Raw genomic sequence first — 24,276 nt, forward strand, 5'->3', positions numbered from 1 at the left:
AAAACGTCTCACGCCTAAGTTGTGGGAGTTGGCATCTTTGTATGTAATTTTATGTAATTATTAATCTGTATCTCCCCACAGAAAGATATAGTCTATTGTTAAATAATTCCCCAATATACACGAATATACCGTATGATCATTGTTCTCACAGCAATAATATTTATGAAATATGAGCTTTTATCTGGCAACATCTCTGGCAATGACTGGTATGTATCAGGGATATTGATATTCTGGGACAACCAGCATGATACGCTGCCCGTTTCACCTATACACTTGACATGAAGGGTATGTATCAGGGATATTGATATTCTGGGACAACCAACATGATACGCTGCACGTTTCGCCTATACAATTGACATGAAGGGTATGTATCAGGGATATTTATATTCTGGGACAACCAGCATGATACGCTGCACGTTTCGCCTACACACTTGACATGCAGGGTATGTATCAGGGATATTTATATTCTGGGACAACCAACATGATACGCTGCACGTTTCGCCTATACAATTGACCTGAAGGGTATGTATCAGGGATATTTATATTCTGGGACAACCAGCATGATACGCTGCCCGTTTCACCTATACACTTGACATGAAGGGTATGTATCAGGGATATTTATATTCTGGGACAACCAGCATGATACGCTGCCCGTTTCACTTATACACTTGACATGAAGGGTATGTATCAGGGATATTTATATTCTGGGACAACCAGCATGATACGCTGCACGTCTCGCCTACACACTTGACATGAAGGGTATGTATCAGGGATATTTATATTCTGGGACAACCAACATGATACGCTGCACGTTTCGCCTATACAATTGACATGAAGGGTATGTATCAGGGATATTTATATTCTGGGACAACCAGCATGATACGCTGTACGTTTCGCCTACACAATTGACATGAAGGGTATGTATCAGGGATATTTATATTCTGGGACAACCAGCATGATACGCTGCACGTTTCGCCTACACACTTGACATGAAGGGTATGTATCAGGGATATTTATATTCTGGGACAACCAGCATGATACGATGCCCGTTTCACCTATACACTTGACATGAAGGGTATGTATCAGGGATATTTATATTCTGGGACAACCAGCATGATACGCTGCACGTTTCGCCTACACACTTGACATGCAGGGTATGTATCAGGGATATTTATATTCTGGGACAACCAACATGATACGCAGCACGTTTCGCCTATACAATTGACATGAAGGGTATGTATCAGGGATATTGATATTCTGGGACAACCAACATGATACGCTGCACGTTTCGCCTACACACTTGACATGAAGGGTATGTATCAGGGATATTGATATTCTGGGACAACCAACATGATACGCTGTTTTCGCCTACACACTTGACATGAAGGGTATGTATCAGGGATATTTATATTCTGGGACAACCAGCATGATACGCTGCACGTTTCGCCTATACACTTGACATGAAGGGTATGTATCAGGGATATTTATATTCTGGGACAACCAACATGATACGCTGCACGTTCGCCTACACACTTGACATGAAGGGTATGTATCAGGGATATTGATATTCTGGGACAACCAGCATGATACGCTGCACGTTTCGCCTATACACTTGACATGAAGGGTATGTATCAGGGATATTTATATTCTGGGACAACCAGCATGATACGCTGCACGTTTCGCCTACACACTTGACATGAAGGGTATGTATCAGGGATATTGATATTCTGGGACAACCAGCATGATACGCTGCACGTTTCGCCTATACACTTGACATGAAGGGTATGTATCAGGGATATTTATATTCTGGGACAACCAGCATGATACGCTGCACGTTTCGCCTATACACTTGACATGCAGGGTATGTATCAGGGATATTTATATTCTGGGACAACCAGCATGATACGCTGCACGTTTCGCCTATACAATTGACATGAAGGGTATGTATCAGGGATATTTATATTCTGGGACAACCAGCATGATACGCTGCCCGTTTCGCCTATACAACTTGACATGAAGGGTATGTATCAGGGATATTTATATTCTGGGACAACCAGCATGATACGCTGCACGTTTCGCCTATACACTTGACATGAAGGGTATGTATCAGGGATATTGATATTCTGGGACAACCAGCATGATACGCTGCACGTTTCGCCTATACACTTGACATGAAGGGTATGTATCAGGGATATTTATATTCTGGGACAACCAACATGATACGCTGCACGTTTCGCCTATACAATTGACATGAAGGGTATGTATCAGGGATATTTATATTCTGGGACAACCAGCATGATACGCTGCACGTTTCGCCTACACACTTGACATGAAGGGTATGTATCAGGGATATTTATATTCTGGGACAACCAACATGATACGCTGCACGTTTCGCCTATACACTTGACATGAAGGGTATGTATCAGGATATTTATATTCTGGGACAACCAGCATGATACGCTGCCCGTTTCACCTATACACTTGACATGAAGGGTATGTATCAGGGATATTTATATTCTGGGACAACCAGCATGATACGCTGCACGTTTCGCCTATACACTTGACATGAAGGGTATGTATCAGGGATATTTATATTCTGGGACAACCAGCATGATACGCTGCACGTTTCGCCTACACACTTGACATGAAGGGTATGTATCAGGGATATTTATATTCTGGGACAACCAACATGATACGCTGCACGTTTCGCCTATACAATTGACCTGAAGGGTATGTATCAGGGATATTTATATTCTGGGACAACCAGCATGATACGCTGCCCGTTTCACCTATACACTTGACATGAAGGGTATGTATCAGGGATATTTATATTCTGGGACAACCAGCATGATACGCTGCCCGTTTCACTTATACACTTGACATGAAGGGGTATGTATCAGGGATATTTATATTCTGGGACAACCAGCATGATACGCTGCACGTCTCGCCTACACACTTGACATGAAGGGTATGTATCAGGGATATTTATATTCTGGGACAACCAGCATGATACGCTGCACGTTTCGCCTATACACTTGACATGAAGGGTATGTATCAGGGATATTTATATTCTGGGACAACCAACATGATACGCAGCACGTTTCGCCTATACAATTGACATGAAGGGTATGTATCAGGGATATTTATATTCTGGGACAACCAACATGATACGCTGCACGTTTCGCCTACACAATTGACATGAAGGGTATGTATCAGGGATATTGATATTCTGGGACAACCAACATGATACGCTGCACGTTTCGCCTACACACTTGACATGAAGGGTATGTATCAGGGATATTTATATTCTGGGACAACCAACATGATACGCTGCACGTTTCGCCTATACAATTGACATGAAGGGTATGTATCAGGGATATTTATATTCTGGGACAACCAGCATGATACGCTGCACGTTTCGCCTACACAATTGACATGAAGGGTATGTATCAGGGATATTGATATTTTGGGACAACCAGCATGATACGCTGCACGTTTCGCCTATACACTTGACATGAAGGGTATGTATCAGGGATATTGATATTCTGGGACAACCAGCATGATACGCTGCACGTTTCGCCTACACACACTTGACATGAAGGGTATGTATCAGGGATATTTATATTCTGGGACAACCAGCATGATACGCTGCACGTTTCGCCTACACACTTGACATGAAGGGTATGTATCAGGGATATTTATATTCTGGGACAACCAACATGATACGCTGCACGTTTCGCCTATACACTTGACATGAAGGGTATGTATCAGGGATATTTATATTCTGGGACAACCAGCATGATACGCTGCACGTTTCGCCTACACACTTGACATGAAGGGTATGTATCAGGGATATTGATATTCTGGGACAACCAGCATGATACGCTGCACGTTTCGCCTATACACTTGACATGAAGGGTATGTATCAGGGATATTGATATTCTGGGACAACCAGCATGATACGCTGCACGTTTCGCCTATACACTTGACATGCAGGGTATGTATCAGGGATATTGATATTCTGGGACAACCAACATGATACGCTGCACGTTTCGCCTATACACTTGACATGAAGGGTATGTATCAGGGATATTTATATTCTGGGACAACCAACATGATACGCTGCACGTTTCGCCTATACAATTGACATGAAGGGTATGTATCAGGGATATTTATATTCTGGGACAACCAACATGATACGCTGCACGTTTCGCCTACACAATTGACATGAAGGGTATGTATCAGGGATATTGATATTCTGGGACAACCAACATGATACGCTGCACGTTTCGCCTACACACTTGACATGAAGGGTATGTATCAGGGATATTTATATTCTGGGACAACCAACATGATACGCTGCACGTTTCGCCTATACAATTGACATGAAGGGTATGTATCAGGGATATTGATATTCTGGGACAACCAACATGATACGCTGCACGTTTCGCCTACACACTTGACATGAAGGGTATGTATCAGGGATATTTATATTCTGGGACAACCAGCATGATACGCTGCACGTTTCGCCTACACACCTTGACATGAAGGGTATGTATCAGGGATATTTATATTCTGGGACAACCAACATGATACGCTGCACGTTTCGCCTATACAATTGACATGAAGGATATGTATCAGGGATATTTATATTCTGGGACAACCAGCATGATACGCTGTACGTTTCGCCTACACACTTGACATGAAGGGTATGTATCAGGGATATTTATATTCTGGGACAACCAGCATGATACGCTGCACGTTTCGCCTACACACTTGACATGCAGGGTATGTATCAGGGATATTTATATTCTGGGACAACCAGCATGATACGCTGCCCGTTTCGCCTATACACTTGACATGAAGGGTATGTATCAGGGATATTGATATTCTGGGACAACCAGCATGATACGCTGCACGTTTCGCCTACACACTTGACATGAAGGGTATGTATCAGGGATATTTATATTCTGGGACAACCAACATGATACGCAGCACGTTTCGCCTATACAATTGACATGAAGGGTATGTATCAGGGATATTTATATTCTGGGACAACCAACATGATACGCTGCACGTTTCGCCTACACAATTGACATGAAGGGTATGTATCAGGGATATTGATATTCTGGGACAACCAACATGATACGCTGCACGTTTCGCCTACACACTTGACATGAAGGGTATGTATCAGGGATATTTATATTCTGGGACAACCAGCATGATACGCTGCACGTTTCGCCTACACACTTGACATGAAGGGTATGTATCAGGGATATTTATATTCTGGGACAACCAGCATGATACGCTGCACGTTTCGCCTACACACTTGACATGAAGGGTATGTATCAGGGATATTTATATTCTGGGACAACCAGCATGATACGCTGCACGTTCTCGCCTACACACTTGACATGAAGGGTATGTATCAGGATATTTATATTCTGGGACAACCAGCATGATACGCTGCACGTTTCGCCTATACACTTGACATGAAGGGTATGTATCAGGGATATTTATATTCTGGGACAACCAGCATGATACGCTGCACGTTTCGCCTACACACTTGACATGAAGGGTATGTATCAGGGATATTTATATTCTGGGACAACCAGCATGATACGCTGCACGTTTCGCCTACACACTTGACATGAAGGGTATGTATCAGGGATATTTATATTCTGGGACAACCAGCATGATACGCTGCACGTTTCACCTATACACTTGACATGAAGGGTATGTATCAGGGATATTTATATTCTGGGACAACCAGCATGATACGCTGCACGTTTCGCCTATACACTTGACATGAAGGGTATGTATCAGGGATATTTATATTCTGGGACAACCAGCATGATACGCACGCACGTTTCGCCTATACAATTGATGATGCATGAATGAAGGGTATGTATCAGGGATATTTATATTCTGGGACAACCAACATGATACGCTGCACGTTTCGCCTACACAATTGACATGAAGGGTATGTATCAGGGATATTGATATTCTGGGACAACCAACATGATACGCTGCACGTTTCGCCTACACACTTGACATGAAGGGTATGTATCAGGGATATTTATATTCTGGGACAACCAACATGATACGCTGCACGTTTCGCGTATACAATTGACATGAAGGGTATGTATCAGGGATATTGATATTCTGGGACAACCAGCATGATACGCTGCACGTTTCGCCTACACAATTGACATGAAGGGTATGTATCAGGGATATTGATATTTTGGGACAACCAGCATGATACGCTGCACGTTTCGCCTATACAATTGACATGAAGGGTATGTATCAGGGATATTTATATTCTGGGACAACCAACATGATACGCTGCACGTTTCGCCTACACAATTGACATGAAGGGTATGTATCAGGGATATTGATATTCTGGGACAACCAACATGATACGCTGCACGTTTCGCCTACACACTTGACATGCAGGGTATGTATCAGGGATATTTATATTCTGGGACAACCAACATGATACGCTGCACGTTTCGCCTATACACTTGACATGAAGGGTATGTATCAGGGATATTGATATTCTGGGACAACCAACATGATACGCTGCACGTTTCGCCTACACACTTGACATGAAGGGTATGTATCAGGGATATTTATATTCTGGGACAACCAGCATGATACGCTGCACGTTTCGCCTACACACTTGACATGAAGGGTATGTATCAGGGATATTTATATTCTGGGACAACCAACATGATACGCTGCACGTTTCGCCTATACAATTAACATGAAGGATATGTATCAGGGATATTTATATTCTGGGACAACCAGCATGATACGCTGTACGTTCGCCGCCTACACACTTGACATGAAGGGTATGTATCAGGGATATTTATATTCTGGGACAACCAGCATGATACGCTGCACGTTTCGCCTACACACTTGACATGAAGGGTATGTATCAGGGATATTTATATTCTGGGACAACCAGCATGATACGCTGCCCGTTTCACCTATACACTTGACATGAAGGGTATGTATCAGGGATATTGATATTCTGGGACAACCAGCATGATACGCTGCACGTTTCGCCTACACACTTGACATGAAGGGTATGTATCAGGGATATTTATATTCTGGGACAACCAACATGATACGCAGCACGTTTCGCCTATACAATTGACATGAAGGGTATGTATCAGGGATATTTATATTCTGGGACAACCAACATGATACGCTGCACGTTTCGCCTACACAATTGACATGAAGGGTATGTATCAGGGATATTGATATTCTGGGACAACCAACATGATACGCTGCACGTTTCGCCTACACACTTGACATGAAGGGTATGTATCAGGGATATTTATATTCTGGGACAACCAGCATGATACGCTGCACGTTTCGCCTATACACTTGACATGAAGGGTATGTATCAGGATATTGATATTCTGGGACAACCAGCATGATACGCTGCACGTTTCGCCTACACACTTGACATGAAGGGTATGTATCAGGGATATTTATATTCTGGGACAACCAGCATGATACGCTGCACGTTTCGCCTACACACTTGACATGAAGGGTATGTATCAGGGATATTTATATTCTGGGACAACCAGCATGATACGCTGCACGTTTCGCCTACACAATTGACATGAAGGGTATGTATCAGGGATATTTATATTCTGGGACAACCAACATGATACGCTGCACGTTTCGCCTACACACTTGACATGAAGGGTATGTATCAGGGATATTTATATTCTGGGACAACCAACATGATACGCTGCACGTTTCGCCTATACAATTGACATGAAGGGTATGTATCAGGGATATTTATATTCTGGGACAACCAGCATGATACGCTGCACGTTTCGCCTACACACTTGACATGAAGGGTATGTATCAGGGATATTTATATTCTGGGACAACCAGCATGATACGCTGCACGTTTCGCCTATACACTTGACATGAAGGGTATGTATCAGGGATATTTATATTCTGGGACAACCAGCATGATACGCTGCACGTTTCGCCTACATGCCACACACTTGACATGAAGGGTATGTATCAGGGATATTTATATTCTGGGACAACCAGCATGATACGCTGCACGTTTCGCCTATACACTTGACATGAAGGGTATGTATCAGGGATATTTATATTCTGGGACAACCAACATGATACGCTGCACGTTTCGCCTATACAATTGACATGAAGGGTATGTATCAGGGATATTGATATTCTGGGACAACCAGCATGATACGCTGCACGTTTCGCCTACACACTTGACATGAAGGGTATGTATCAGGGATATTTATATTCTGGGACAACCAGCATGATACGCTGCACGTTTCGCCTATACAATTGACATGAAGGGTATGTATCAGGGATATTGATATTCTGGGACAACCAGCATGATACGCTGCACGTTTCGCCTATACACTTGACATGAAGGGTATGTATCAGGGATATTTATATTCTGGGACAACCAGCATGATACGCTGCACGTTTCGCCTATACACTTGACATGAAGGGTATGTATCAGGATATTTATATTCTGGGACAACCAGCATGATACGCTGCACGTTTCGCCTACACACTTGACATGAAGGGTATGTATCAGGGATATTTATATTCTGGGACAACCAGCATGATACGCTGCACGTTTCGCCTACACACTTGACATGAAGGGTATGTATCAGGGATATTTATATTCTGGGACAACCAACATGATACGCTGCACGTTTCGCCTATACACTTGACATGAAGGGTATGTATCAGGGATATTTATATTCTGGGACAACCAGCATGATACGCTGCACGTTTCGCCTACAACTTGACATGAAGGGTATGTATCAGGGATATTTATATTCTGGGACAACCAACATGATACGCTGCACGTTTCGCCTACACAATTGACATGAAGGGTATGTATCAGGGATATTGATATTCTGGGACAACCAAGCATGATACGCTGCACGTTTCGCCTACACACTTGACATGAAGGGTATGTATCAGGGATATTTATATTCTGGGACAACCAGCATGATACGCTGCACGTTTCGCCTACACAATTGACATGAAGGGTATGTATCAGGGATATTGATATTCTGGGACAACCAGCATGATACGCTGCACGTTTCGCCTACACACTTGACATGAAGGGTATGTATCAGGGATATTTATATTCTGGGACAACCAGCATGATACGCTGCACGTTTCGCCTACACACTTGACATGAAGGGTATGTATCAGGGATATTTATATTCTGGGACAACCAGCATGATACGCTGCACGTTTCGCCTACACAATTGACATGAAGGGTATGTATCAGGGATATTTATATTCTGGGACAACCAACATGATACGCTGCACGTTTCGCCTACACACTTGACATGAAGGGTATGTATCAGGGATATTTATATTCTTGGGACAACCAGCATGATACGCTGCACGTTTCGCCTATACACTTGACATGAAGGGTATGTATCAGGATATTTATATTCTGGGACAACCAGCATGATACGCTGCACGTTTCGCCTACACACTTGACATGAAGGGTATGTATCAGGATATTTATATTCTGGGACAACCAGCATGATACGCTGCACGTTTCGCCTACACACTTGACATGAAGGGTATGTATCAGGATATTTATATTCTGGGACAACCAGCATGATACGCTGCACGTTTCGCCTACACACTTGACATGAAGGGTATGTATCAGGGATATTTATATTCTGGGACAACCAGCATGATACGCTGCACGTTTCGCCTATACACTTGACATGCAGGGTATGTATCAGGGATATTTATATTCTGGGACAACCAACATGATACGCTGCACGTTTCGCCTATACACTTGACATGAAGGGTATGTATCAGGGATATTTATATTCTGGGACAACCAACATGATACGCTGCACGTTTCACCTATACACTTGACATGCAGGGTATGTATCAGGGATATTTATATTCTGGGACAACCAGCATGATACGCTGCACGTTTCGCCTACACACTTGACATGAAGGGTATGTATCAGGGATATTGATATTCTGGGACAACCAGCATGATACGCTGCACGTTTCGCCTATACACTTGACATGCAGGGTATGTATCAGGGATATTTATATTCTGGGACAACCAACATGATACGCTGCACGTTTCGCCTATACACTTGACATGCAGGGTATGTATCAGGGATATTTATATTCTGGGACAACCAACATGATACGCTGCACGTTTCGCCTACACAATTGACATGAAGGGTATGTATCAGGGATACGCTGGGACAACCAACATGATACGCTGCACGTCGCCGCCTACACTTGACATGCAGGGTATGTATCAGGGATATTTATATTCTGGGACAACCAACATGATACGCTGCACGTTTCGCCTATACAATTGACATGAAGGGTATGTATCAGGGATATTTATATTCTGGGACAACCAACATGATACGCTGCACGTTTCGCCTATACACTTGACATGAAGGGTATGTATCAGGGATATTTATATTCTGGGACAACCAACATGATACGCTGCACGTTTCGCCTACACACTTGACATGAAGGGTATGTATCAGGGATATTTATATTCTGGGACAACCAACATGATACGCTGCACGTTTCGCCTATACAATTGACATGAAGGGTATGTATCAGGGATATTTATATTCTGGGACAACCAGCATGATACGCTGCACGTTTCGCCTACACAATTGACATGAAGGGTATGTATCAGGGATATTTATATTCTGGGACAACCAGCATGATACGCTGCACGTTTCGCCTATACAATTGACATGAAGGGTATGTATCAGGGATATTGATATTCTGGGACAACCAGCATGATACGCTGCACGTTTCGCCTATACAATTGACATGAAGGGTATGTATCAGGGATATTGATATTCTGGGACAACCAGCATGATACGCTGCACGTTTCACCTATACACTTGACATGATGGGTAAGAGCGCTGCATCAGCCTACCTTTGTATCTGCTAAGCAGGTAGCTGGTCTCCTGGCTGTCTATGTCTTGTATTTTCCTGTCAAACCAAATGCACTGTTTGGACACATCCTTGTTGGAATCCATTGCTCGACAGATCTCTGACTCTGTCACTGGTGAAGAAAAGCGAACAACCTGTACACAACCTTTACACAGAGGTGGACTTTTAGCATTACATTTAGTTGGTTTCAGTAGTGCATACTGAGTTTAGGTTTAGATGAGAGTTACCTCTCTTGATCGGGTACTTGCATCCTTGACTTAGGGCTCGCGTCCATCTAAACCTGACCTTTGCTCGAGTAGTCGAGTATCTTACTAATCAGTGGTTATGCCTAAAGCATCTTTTGGGCTTAATGCAGCAGCTTATGGTAGGTCAATGTTCCTGCCGGAGAAGCGTTGTCTTTCGGTGTTACTCAGGTCTATTGGACCAGGGTCCCGATCCACAAAGCGTTCGTAGCGCAACGATATTCGTTAGCCTATAATCTATAGAGTTACGACAGGTCGTAATATAAGAACGCTTTGCGGGTCGGGACCTAAAACTTTGTAAACGAGTAAACGTTTTATGCACATATGGAATGGGAACATCTAGAGGGAGAAGAAAGTTGAAACAAGCTGGTGTTCTGAAGCTGTACCTGACTCCGCGTAAAGATGCGCTCTGTCGGCGTCCACGGCCTGTCTCGCTGCATCGGCTAGAGCTGACTGCATCACCGTGCTCTGTTGAGACCATTCAGACCTGGCGCTGTTCTTACGGCTCTGATCATTGGCTCGGAAGTCTGGGAGCATGGAGCTAATTGGCTGTAGGACATAGATGGGCGGGACCTTATTCTCATCCTTCTGGAACCATCTGTGGGGTAAAATATTATATTTTTACTTTGTTATTCGGTTTATATATCACATAACGAATCAGTGATTAATCTTTTAGGACTTGCTTAATTTTAATTATTCCAGTTTCTGTTCGCATACGTATGGGTACTTTGTTCATAGTAATTTGTTTCTCTATGCAGGCGAATCGGAATTGGTAAATGGCCACGACGGACCTGGAAGAAAAAGCACTAGATACTGCACCCTTCAAACCTACATGTTGGTATCGCAAAGTGGATGATACCTTCGTCATCCTCCAACCTCAGCAAGATCCCACTCAGCTTCTCACCCATCTCAACAACCAACATCCCCGCATCAAGTTTACCATGGAAACCGAGCAAAACCAGCAACTACCTTTCCTTGACGTCCTTGTGTCCCGCACTTCCTGCAACCAACTCCAGACCACTGTATATAGAAAACCTACCCATACGGATCAGTACATCCACTACAACTCCAATCATCCACCTAAAGTTAAGGCCGGCACCATCTCCACATTAACAAGAAGGGCCAAGAACATCTGTTCAACTAAACTACAAGATGAAATTGAACACCTCAAGAAAGTCTTCGTAGAACGTAACCACTTTCCATCCCAAATAGTCAACAAAACCATTGATGCAACCCTGTCACCTCCTTCCAAAAGACCCAAACCAGATTCAGCCCCCATCAAGATATCCATCCCCTACATTGGCAAACCGTCACATCAAATCAGCCGTCTCCTAAAACAACAAGCTGGCACAGATACCACCTTCTCCGCGTCCTCCAGCCTTAACAACATTCTCCATGCCAATGGAAGAAAACCCACCACCATAAAGAACAACAACCCAAAATGTGTCATCTACAAAATAAACTGTGATTGTGGGCAGAGCTACATAGGCGAAAGCCCAACCCATCAACACCCGAGTGAAAGAACATCAGACCTCTGTTACCGATTCCGACAGCAAATCAGCCATTTCCGACCACATCAAAGCAAGCCCCAATCATCAAATAGAGTGGTCTGACATCACCATTCTCTCTAACAAACAAACAGACTTCACTAAACGCAAGCTCACCGAAGCCATCCACATCAAACGCCAAAAGCCCACCATCAACCGAGACCAAGGATACTTCATTCCATCCGCTTATGATGCACTCATCCACCAAGCCCAATCTACTGTATAAACTCTGCTGTATAAACATCTCATTATTATTTGTACATCATTGGCTTCCACGCCTGTCCTTTGTCTACTCTCTGGCTTCATCAGCTTTCTGCCTAGCCAATTATGTTAATAATGTTGTTTTCTTGTTACATTGTTACATCCAGTATATATATACTCCCCCTTCTTCATGTCCCATTATGCTTGACAACGGTACAAGAATCTGTATCGAAGTTGTTATCCATAAAGTTTGTTCTATGTTGAGCTAAAGCCTAGGTATATCGATGTGCCCACTGATTCGCCCATTTGAACCAGAAATAAAGACCTATAAACAGGATATGAAACTCCCAAAAATTTCAGCCAGACCACAGGGCTGGTTAGATGTAAAATTTGCCAGCCCTGACCAAAACTTACCTGCCCGCAAAAAAATTAGGTTTCACAAGCGACGTAGTTTATCATCCAATTATATCCTGAAATATGATGAATATCTTCATGCGCATGTCTAAATTTTAACCCTACCGTCGGGCAGGTGAAGTTGAGAATCTGGCAGTCTGTGTTGAAAATAACCCGTCCCCAGCGGTCGGGCAGGCAGGTATTTCGAACGCTGCTATAAATCATAGTTAGATCTGTGCATGAAGATGCAGAGTAACTTAACACCTTCAGAAGATTGGAGGACAAGAGCGGTGACTTCAGCCTTCCAAAGGTCAACCTTTCTCGTATCTAAAGCAGTATTCCAACAGATCCGGCCGTTGGTGTCTACAGTACACAACTTGAGGTGCAATCGATCTGGCTCAAGCCACCAAACGTCATGCGATACTTTCTCAATAGTGGTTTGATCAGGCTTTCAACAATCAAAACATCAGTATGTCTTCTAAAATCATTTATTGAAGCCGTTTGGAGGACGCGACGTCCAGTGAATTGTTTAAAGGTTTTAACGTGTGTATTTTAAAAAAAATCACAAATATCCGGATTGATGAGTCACAGCTGTCTATAAATCTGAAAATCAAGGGGGAATACAAGGGCCACAGATCGTGACAGATTGGCATCAGCATGACAGTTTCAACAAATTGCTGGTGTCTAGTGAAGGCATGAGTGTGTTTACAGAGCACCTGGTGTCAATAGTATGACCAGTGTTTAATTTTCTGATCTATCCTCGTTACTCGAAGAGCATATGTATCAGGTATGCATGACATGTATGTATGGTTGATGAACAATGAATCCAGAAGTATTTGCAGTGTATCCAAGTGAGACGTCATCACTGTGTTAGGAGTATTGAGTCCTCACCTCTTCAGTAAGGACACCGCCTCGTCAGTGGGAACTTTCGCCAGGAGCTTCTCGAATTCAGTAGCTTCAATCTCCCTAGGGATTTTGCGGTAGCCATATTTGTGGGATAAGAATGTCTGTAAAAGATAAACATATAATGTGAATACCTAGCGTCAGCTAAGCTCCATGTATAAGGTGTCTGCTAGATAAGGTATACCTAGCGTCAGCTAAGCTCCATGTATAAGGTGTCTGCTAGAAGTGGTAACAAGCTGCTTCTGATGCGTCTTATCCTACCTGGTACCCAGCCACAGCTTGGTGAAACAAAACAAAGTGGCTTGCCTCAGGTGTTCTTTGTGCTTCAACCTCGGGAGTTTAGCTGCCGATTACGGCCCAATGTCAAGGGACTCTAGGTGATAGATTTGTGTAACTTTATTAATCTTAACTTTTAACTACAACGAATTCATCCAATGAACAAGCAACATTTGTGATGATAGTTACAATTTCCTTTCTGAGTTTGTGGAACAAAATAACACACTTCCCAAATATGGTCATTCGGCCTTTATAAATTCCTTATTTCTTTTCAAAAGTTGCTTTCATGGAGTACTAAACGCTGAACAGCAAATTGTCTACACATATGCATTTATAATTCAGGACAATGACGAACTTACAAGTATTTTGTTTGTTTGTTATTCAACGCTGCACTCATCACTGTTGGGATACGATGACATGTGTCAACCAAGTGTCCTCTAAGTCGACTCTTACGACAAGCATGGGTTGCTAAAGATCAATTCTAACCCGGATCTTCACGGGTAAGCTTACAAAGTGTGTAATGGTGATGTAAGGTTTAACGTTAACATGGCCTTCGATGTCACTGCACACATGCAGGGAAACACAAGCACCATGTTTTGACGTGTTCTGATGTGATCGGTGTGACAAACCGACAAGAAACAGTTCAATATTTGAATTGTCTGACCCAGCTGCGATATAGCTGGAATATTGCTGTATGCGACGTTCACCAACAAACAAACAAACTTACCACAAAACACGGCCCAGTAGACAGCTTCCGGCACAGGTCCACCTCCTTCAGACAGAGCTCTGGTCCCATATGGTCGTCCGTGGCCTCCTCCCTGACTCCCCATCTCATGTCTACCACCTGGAACTCGTACCCCTGCTGTTGACACATCTCCTTCAGCACCGGGTACACCCTCTCCATCAGGGCGTTCCGCTCGTGACGGGTGTCTAGGGGATGGATCAATGTAGATAGTCAGTGAGTAGGTGAGTGTGGTTTTACGCCGCTTTTAGCAATATTCCAGCAATATCACGGCGGGGGACACCAGAAATGGGCTTCACACATTGTACCCATGTGGAGAATCGAACCTTGGTCTTTGGCGTGACGAGCGGACACTTTAACCACTAGCCTACCCTACTGTCCACAAAGCAGATATACACATGGTCACGGCATGGCGTACAGATGTTCATAGATGACCTCAGAAACATCTATCCCATATTTGATTTCAATACCATTATATTATCATTCTATAATGACACATACTCTGGACCCATTGTCCAGCATAGCTTCTTTGTGTCGGAAGTGACGTCACGGGTGACGTCAGACTTTCTCTGTGATATCATCATAGTATGGACATTAAACACACTGCAAACTCGATACTTGTGTTCAATTTATATGCCATAAAGACATACTTTACGAAACGGAAGTGCTGCTGGTCTAACACGCTAACAAGTTGTTTGGGCGGACCTCCCTGTAAGGTCTTAAGGCCTACCTGTATCGTGTTGGTGTGGACCTCCCTGTAAGGTCTTAAGGCCTACCTGTATCGTGTTGGTGTGGACCTACCTGTAAGGTCTTAAGGCCTACCTGTATCGTGTTGGTGTGGACCTACCTGTAAGGTCTTAAGGCCTACCTGTATCGTGTTGGTGTGGATCTACCTGTAAGGTCTTAAGGCCTACCTGTATCGTGTTGGTGTGGACCTACCTGTAAGGTCTTAAGGCCTACCTGTATCGTCTTGGTGTGGACCTACCTGTAAGGTGTTAAGGCCTACCTGTATCGTCTTGGTGTGGACCTACCTGTAAATGTGCTGCTGGTGAATATGCGGACGATCTTGGCAGTGGAGGGACATTCCAGTGACATGTTCCCCCTCAGCAGCTCTGCCTGGTGCCGCCTGTACAGGGACAGACAGATGGAACAGTTTAGTGTGACTTAATTACACTCACTAAAACACTGACCGCCTCCGTGGTGTAGTGGTTAGAGCGTCCGCCCGGAGTGCGGAAGGTCGCGGATTCGATCCCCGACTGCGTCATACCAAAAGACGTTCAAATAATGGTACTTGTTGGTCCCTGCCTGGCGCTCGGCATTAATGGGTACAATAAGGACTGGTCGGCTCGGAGTCAGTACAATGTGTCTGAGTGGGGTATTCATGCTTCACTGCGGCATGGTATCACAGTGGGCTAGCACTATAAAGCCAGCTTCAGTCTGGGCTAGTACAAGCAGCCGCACATACACATACACACGCATGCACGTCGTTATATGAGCGAAATATTCTCAAGCACGACGTTAAACCCAATTCCACCACCACCACCACTAAAACACTATCTCACCTGTAAGACGGCAGGGGCGGCATGAGCTCATCAAATTGTACCCAATTGATTCAAGCTTTGCCTCTGTCAGGCTGTCTGTGTCTTTGTCTGGCAGTGCCAAAATCAGGGCACAGTTGCATCAGATTTATAAAGTCAAATAATAACTTTAATAAAACCAAATAATCGAATAGGGAAATAGTGTTGTCAATTGTGACATTACAAGAGTTTCTAAAATCGTGGGTAAGTATGGTGTAACTTTGAGTAAACAATGACATTACATTGTGTTGAATTCTATTTTAAGACTTCCACTGCTCAACTGATTGATTGCTTGAATCATTCATTCATTGATTGAATCTTGGATTGGGAGATTTTTCTCATCCAGAATCCCCGCTGAGACACGAAGTCTCTGTTTATATATATATATGCATTTAAGGTTTTCATTCATTCAAAGTAAAAGTTTCACGGTGTCACGTTAGGCGAGAAACAAAAACAGGTTTCCTCGTCACAAACACACACAAAGGCACATCAAATGTTCGTGTACAGATATGAATAACGGCCTGAGCAGGTCACAGTTCATCCCTGCGTGTATTTGTGCCTGTGATCAGAACATTAGTCGGTCTCATATTCCCTGAACCACAGAATGTGATAATTGATAATAACCCCAGCACGCGTACCTAGTGCAGATGTTATTTTATTAGTCTCTCTTCTATCTGATTGAGGCTCCTTTTCGATGTGAATGTATTTACCTGTTTTTATTATTTCCCCGAAAGCCTTGCAGACAAGCTATAGCTCTACACGAAGCAAGTCTAGATTTTCCACAGGTTTATGGGGTGGGGTGGGGTGGGGTGGGGTGGGGTGGGGTGGGGTGGGGTTAGATACATGTATGCATGTCACTTTATCTGATTGTTGTAGGGCGTGAGTTTTTATTTATAATAACTCCATCACGTGTAGCCCCAGTGATGATGTTATTAGACTCTCTCCCATCTCATTGAGACTGCTTTTTGACGTTTTCCTTATTTTTTAAATTTATTCGATGTAAATCTGTAAAGATAATTTAAGTACTTACTGCTTGTGTAGCTGTTTATCAGTACCCCCACGTGTAGGTACTGACCCCCCGGGATTCCTCCGCGAGGGGGGCAGTTGACTGTTGGCACACCCCATGCTGTCACGACCTGTATGTATGAATGTTGTATATCATGTTACCACAATACACATTTCGTCTACAATGTCCGTCCTGAATCAGACCTCAGTTGCCACAAATATTCTGACCGTTTCGCATATATGTCTGTCATAGGTATGGCGGACGCCATGTTTATTATGTTTACACCGCCAACATTCTACCGTAAATGCTTTTGTAAGGGATCGGTAGGCACGCACAAACATAATGTGTTTTCTGAAAGAAAGCAGCTATGATGGTGTCCAGATAAAACTTTACTATTATTTCGTCGAAGATGCACAATGCTCTGTTCATATTTCAGATATATCAGACCGATTACTTTTGTATTCTGCGTGGTATTTCCGTTCAGCTGTGTCACATACGAGTGCACTACGGTAGCTATACCCGTGGCTCCGTTCGATCGATGATCCGATGTCGCCTAGCAACAAGGTAACAACAACGCTTGCTCGTCGCTCGTGAGTGGTTGTTCACTAGTCGTGTAAATAAGGTCAAAGGTCAGTACGGCGTACTCGTTGAGCAGGAGTATGAATGTTGGTAGTCTCAAACAAACCCCTATGAAATAGCAGGGGCGTAGGAACAGGGGGGTGTCCTCCCATTTGTGAGAACCCCCCAGTTGTGGGACACATTAATTAATGGTTCAGTGCACACAGGTGGTGCTTCCCCATCCCTACGATGAAAGTGGGAACAGCCCTGTTGCTGAAGAGTACCCGCAGGAGGTATAGTTCATTGATGAGTTAATCAACACAGAAGACATTGTTCGTTGAAGAGCATTTATTGTTTTCAATAGATACTGAAATACTGAAAAAGATTATCGTGAACTGGTGATATATTCTACTTGTTGAAGGTCTGCCATAATGGTGATCGGAAAGAGCATTCAAAGGTTAATAAATACATTTGGATTAATTATAGTGACAACAGTTATTGCTGGATTTTTCAAACACGTAAATCTGAGTAGGTAAATTAATTTCTCTTTCAAATGATCACGAAATTACCTACACAAAGTGTTTATTTTTTAAAGCCATTTATCTGTGTAGGTTAATTACTTTATCTTTTAGAGTTTTATTACGTTACCTCCACAAGATTCAGTTAAATAGCTAATCCATAATTAGCTGGGGTTAATCCATTCTATCAGATAGGGGAGTAAGGTGTGTTTTATTTGCTAAGTACCTACTCCACTGTCTCACAACTGGGAATTCTCACAAATGGGAGTAGACCAACAGGGGGGACTTTTTTCAAGACGAAACCATCTACCTTACCATAACTACAATTTCATTTTGATTTTCAATACTTTTCATAAATTAGCCCCCCCGCTCTGAAAACCGTTCCTACGCCCCTGAAAAGTAATATAATGCTCATTCAGATCGTGACATCATATTAATCTTTGATGCGAATTTTTAACATTTATCCATCTGAGATTCTCTATTCCCGAACAGTAAAAAACCGCTGTAAAATACACCTAAATTCAGGTGATTTGATTCATCAAAACTTCAAAACAAAATTAATAATTTCAGATCAGTTTGTGGAATATATATATAGAATCAAATCACTTATCAGATAGTCAATCATGGCTGATTCTGGGCTTCACGTAAACTTTTCCATAACTTTACAAAGAACTTTTATTTTATGCAGTTTTATGTTATGCACAGTTACCTTTTTTCCGTTGGTATAGTACACACTGGAGTGAAAGAAACCATTCGGTCTTTTTAAAATGAGGTCCTTTATGTTACAGCCGGTAGTTTAAAATCACAGAGATCTTGGTATTTCTTGTTTCTAATACATGTGTAAGATACACCCTCCTGTGTATTAATCAGAGTACAGATTCATTTAACACGTGTGGATCCGGATTAGAATTTGTCTTCAGTAACCCATGCTTGACGTAGGAGGCGACTAACGGGATCGGGTGGTCAGGCTCGCTGACTGGGTTCGCATGTCATCGTAGCCCGATTGCGTATATCGATGCTCATGCTCTTGATCACTGGATTGTTGGGTCCAGACTCGATTATTTACAGACCGCCACTATACAGCTGGATTATTGCTGAGTGCGGCGTAAAACTATACTCCACTTTTCATGGGTTTGAAGGCAAATGCCGCTTCAGTTATGATCCACGGCCTGTCAACACAAAGGTCTAAAATAAATGATTTTCATAAGATGACACTTGTGTCACTTGACACACAGACATTTGAAACATGTACTGGAGAACGGGGAGGAATACTCGAGTGACTCCGAAACAAGATCTAGCATAAGGACGTACAACATTGTAAATATTGGTAAAACACTAAAATATGTTTGTTAAGATGTTTTGTGATTAACATGTTTACATGTTTACGTTTTAAAATACCTGGAGTTCAGCATGGTAACCACAAAGTCACATACAGGTGACCCACGTGTAGGTCAGTATTTACAACCATATTGTGAACACGTGGTATGGTCCAGACCAGAAAAGCTAACATCTGATTGGCTCATGACCTTATGCCTCCTGCATCCTGTTTGGGGATGCAAATGCCAAGACGTTTTAGTGTCATCAGAGATTTATTGCCTCCCGTCTGATGATGAAAACATGTCGCCTGATGATTTCATCGATGCCGATGCCAACGAAGAAACTTGTGATTCGCTGACTTCAGAGAACATCATAGAGATGGTGACAGCTGCAGATGATCAGATTGAAAGTGAAGAAGAAGCAGAAGACACTGTCACCCTTCCGTCTTTAACAGACATGAGACTGTACCTCGGTAACATCATTACGTACTACGAGTGGCAGGGTGACATTGAAAATGCAGATAAAGCAATGGACATGCTCAATTCTTTAAAACAACCTTTGCAGCAGCCCACCATTAAAGACTACTTTTGTAAGTAAAATGTGTGAGTGAAACAATGTGTAATAAATCCAGTGATTGTCTTTGATTTCTTCACGTATCGATAGTAAGGAAAGATATCAAGGGGAAGTAACTCGGTGCATATACTGTGGTTTCAGCAGTACGAACGTTTCACTATCCGAAGTTTTTTTTAAAAAAACCAAAGTGTTCGTATTAACGAGGTTTGACTGTATTCAGTTGTTTGGTGTGGTTACACGTTCATACCATCAGACCTCACTTACCCCACAACCATGTCACAACCCTCGAACAACAACACATATCCGTGCATCTGTAAATTATTTATTTCATAAAATATAATTTATAATGATCATTGGAATCTATATCACATATGGATATTGCACTATATTCTTATAAATTCAATACTACATTCGTTGTGTAAAGCTAATCACTTAGCATATGGAAACCATTCTAACATAATTAGTGATATTTTGGAGGACTGAACAAACACTTCAAAAGAATAATTGATAAAATAAAACACCGTATACTCTTGGGTACAAAATACATTTTCCACTGAAAAACAGTGAGTGAGTGAGTGAGTTATCTGATTTTAACACTACTTTGAACAGTACTATTGTATGAATAAACAATGAGTCTGGGTTTGAATCCCAGATGCAACTCGACTTAATTAAAGTACTAGATTCTGTACATTCCTGAGAAAGTGTAATCCCAAATATAACATATGTTGTAATATAGCAGTTACATCAGGTGTGTAAGCTTGACCTGGGGTGAAGCCTACATTCATGCAGGACTCAAATGTTCACCAGTTTGGTGAAAACAATGAGCGCAGGTCTAATGGTGACTAACTCACAAACGACTGAGGGATTTGATCACATGAACACATGTTCCTGGTATGTCTAAAGGAGGCAACTCTACACAGTGAATAATGGCACTTAAGACGATTTGGGCCACTTGTGGCCCTCCTGTACAACAATGTATGAATCCACTGGTGGTGTCCCCTGCTGTTACAGAGACCCTCGAAACACCATACTCATTTTTAACTCACTCACATTCTGATGGCATGACTTGTCACACTGGTTTAAGATAAGCTATTCATTAATCACTGGAATGTATGGAAGTACAATAACTCAACAATACAAGGATGGAAGGCATCTCATGATTTTGGTTTTCCACGAACTCTAAAAATTGCATATCCGACAGAAAAATAAACTATGAGAGTTACAGTGTTTGCTATAATGTACATGTACATTGGTAGAACAGTTCCGACCCGTTCCAGAACCACATCTGCTGTGACAAAGTCTGTACCATTACGTCCACACTGGGGATACGAGTCCAGGGTCACGTTCGAACATCTGTAACAGAAAATACAAACTGTTGGTATCAAGGGAGAGACTGATACTGTGAGAAACTAGCCACGCAGTCAGGGTATGATGATAAGCTTCAACCTAGTCAGAACCAAGATTGTTCTGGGCCTTTCTAGTCTTCCCATGAAGATAACCTTCAGTAACCCATGTCCTTAGCTCTCTTCCCAGTCAGGGTCCCATGATGATAAGCTTCAACCCATGTCAGCTGTCTTCCCATGAAGAACCACCAGATTGTTCCCATGAAGGCCTTTCTTCATAACCTGGGTCCTTAGCTGTCTTCCCATGAAGATAACTGGTCTTCAGTAACCCCATGCTTATCATAAGAGATGACTATCTAGCTCTTTTCCCATGAAGATAACTGGTCTTCGTAACCCATGTCCTTAGCTGTCTTCCCATGCAGAAACCTGGTCTTCAGTAACCCATGCTTATCATAAGAGATGACTAGCGTGATCAGGTGGTCAGACTCACTGACTTGGTTGACACATGTCATCATATCCCAACTGTGTAGATCGATGCTCATGCTGTTGGTCACTGGATTGTCCGGTCCAGACTCGCCGCCATATAGCTGGAATATTGCTGAGTGCAGCGCTAAGCAACAAACCAACCAAACTCTCAGGTTTCTGGGGCCTGATCTTGAATTCCCATTAGCTCGAGTGGTAAAAAGGTGACAAATTGTTCAAATGGTTTTAGAGGGTGATGGGGTAGCCTAGTGGTCAAAGCGTTCGCTCGCCACGCTGAAGACCCATGTTTGATTCCCTACATGGGTACAATGTGTGAATATTGCTAAAAGTGGCGTAAAATGGTGATACAACAGAAGTTGTGCCTATACATGCAGATGACTTAAATATTCAAGATGGCCACCATTATTTCTATATGACCACCATTGATAACATTATTTTGTATTTACCTCCTATAACAGATACACTTATCCAATTAAGATCTAAGGTTTGGTGGGGGCTTGGTCATATCAAAGAAAATGGAAGATCTGTATAAAGGAACATTAGCCTATAAATGAATTCTTTTACTTGAAGTCAGCAACAAACACTGACAGTTCCTGGCTGCAAATGCCTACACTGAGCATACTCACGGAATGGGGGTCAGGTCAGCAAACTCCAGGATCAACACGGCACTGAGGGTGTGGCCAAACACCGACAGGTACCGAGACCAGAACAGCCATGGCGGCATCAGAGTGTTGTAAAACCCACCTGGGAAACAGACTGGGTTAGAAACTGGCACAGGTTGTATTTACTACACCTAATTCAACAAACGTAAACCATAGGACTATCCTAGACAATTACACATTATCGAAAGGAATGCCATGAGTTACATATCTATCACCCTCCATTATCCAAAACATGCTTCCATGATGGTTATAGTGCTATGCAACATCTCGTATCTCCTGGAATATGTCTACAATGAACTGCATCACCATGCTTAGAAGACCATCTTTTTCAGGTGATGTCATCAGTTGCCATAACAAACACAATTAGATGACATCACATATCTCCAGGCCAGTAGAGACACAGATCAGTAGAGACACAGGTCAGTAGAGACACAGGTCAGTAGAGACGCAGGCCAGTAGACACAGGTCAGTAGAGACGGAGGTCAGTAGAGACACAGGCCAGTAGAGACACAAGCCAGTAGAGACGCAGGTCAGTAGAGACGAAGGCCAGTAGAGATGCAGGCCAGTAGAGACACAGATCAGTAGAGACACAGGTCAGTAGAGACGCAGGCCAGTAGAGACACAGGGCAGTAGAGACACAGGTCAGTAGAGAAACAGGCCAGACGAGACGCAGGCCAGTAGAGACACAGGCCAGTAGAGACACAAGCCAGTAGAGACGCAGGTCAGTAGAGATGCAGGCCAGTTGAGACACAGATCAGTAGAGACACAGGTCAGTAGAGACACAGGTCAGTAGAGACGCAGGCCAGTAGACACAGGTCAGTAGAGACGGAGGTCAGTAGAGACACAGGCCAGTAGAGACACAAGCCAGTAGAGACGCAGGTCAGTAGAGACGAAGGCCAGTAGAGATGCAGGCCAGTAGAGACACAGATCAGTAGAG

General features: G+C 43.0%; 2 protein-coding genes across 2 annotated transcripts in view; both read right to left on the bottom strand.

Annotated features, from left to right (window-relative positions):
- The window catches only part of LOC124266069 (NACHT and WD repeat domain-containing protein 2-like), a 32,537-nt gene extending 14,395 nt beyond the window's left edge, over positions 1–18,142 (bottom strand). The window contains exons 1-6 of the mRNA XM_046700885.1: positions 17,910–18,142; positions 16,334–16,428; positions 15,288–15,490; positions 14,273–14,388; positions 11,627–11,838; positions 10,982–11,110 (exon numbers count right to left, since the gene is read on the bottom strand). Of these exons, the coding sequence (XP_046556841.1) occupies positions 10,982–11,110; positions 11,627–11,838; positions 14,273–14,388; positions 15,288–15,490; positions 16,334–16,428; positions 17,910–18,004 (850 nt within the window). The 5' untranslated portion in view covers positions 18,005–18,142. The remainder of the gene's footprint in view (positions 1–10,981; positions 11,111–11,626; positions 11,839–14,272; positions 14,389–15,287; positions 15,491–16,333; positions 16,429–17,909) is intronic.
- Positions 18,143–21,160: 3,018 nt separating this feature from the next.
- The window catches only part of LOC124266071 (ABC transporter G family member 22-like), a 32,667-nt gene continuing 29,551 nt past the window's right edge, over positions 21,161–24,276 (bottom strand). Inside the window, exons 14-15 of the mRNA XM_046700887.1 lie at positions 23,304–23,421; positions 21,161–22,204 (exon numbers count right to left, since the gene is read on the bottom strand). Coding sequence (XP_046556843.1) covers positions 22,006–22,204; positions 23,304–23,421 — 317 coding nt within the window. The 3' untranslated portion in view covers positions 21,161–22,005. The remainder of the gene's footprint in view (positions 22,205–23,303; positions 23,422–24,276) is intronic.

Source organism: Haliotis rubra, unplaced genomic scaffold, assembly GCF_003918875.1.
Source record: "Haliotis rubra isolate DU_JTF1 unplaced genomic scaffold, ASM391887v1 Scf123, whole genome shotgun sequence".
NCBI lineage: Eukaryota > Metazoa > Mollusca > Gastropoda > Lepetellida > Haliotidae > Haliotis > Haliotis rubra.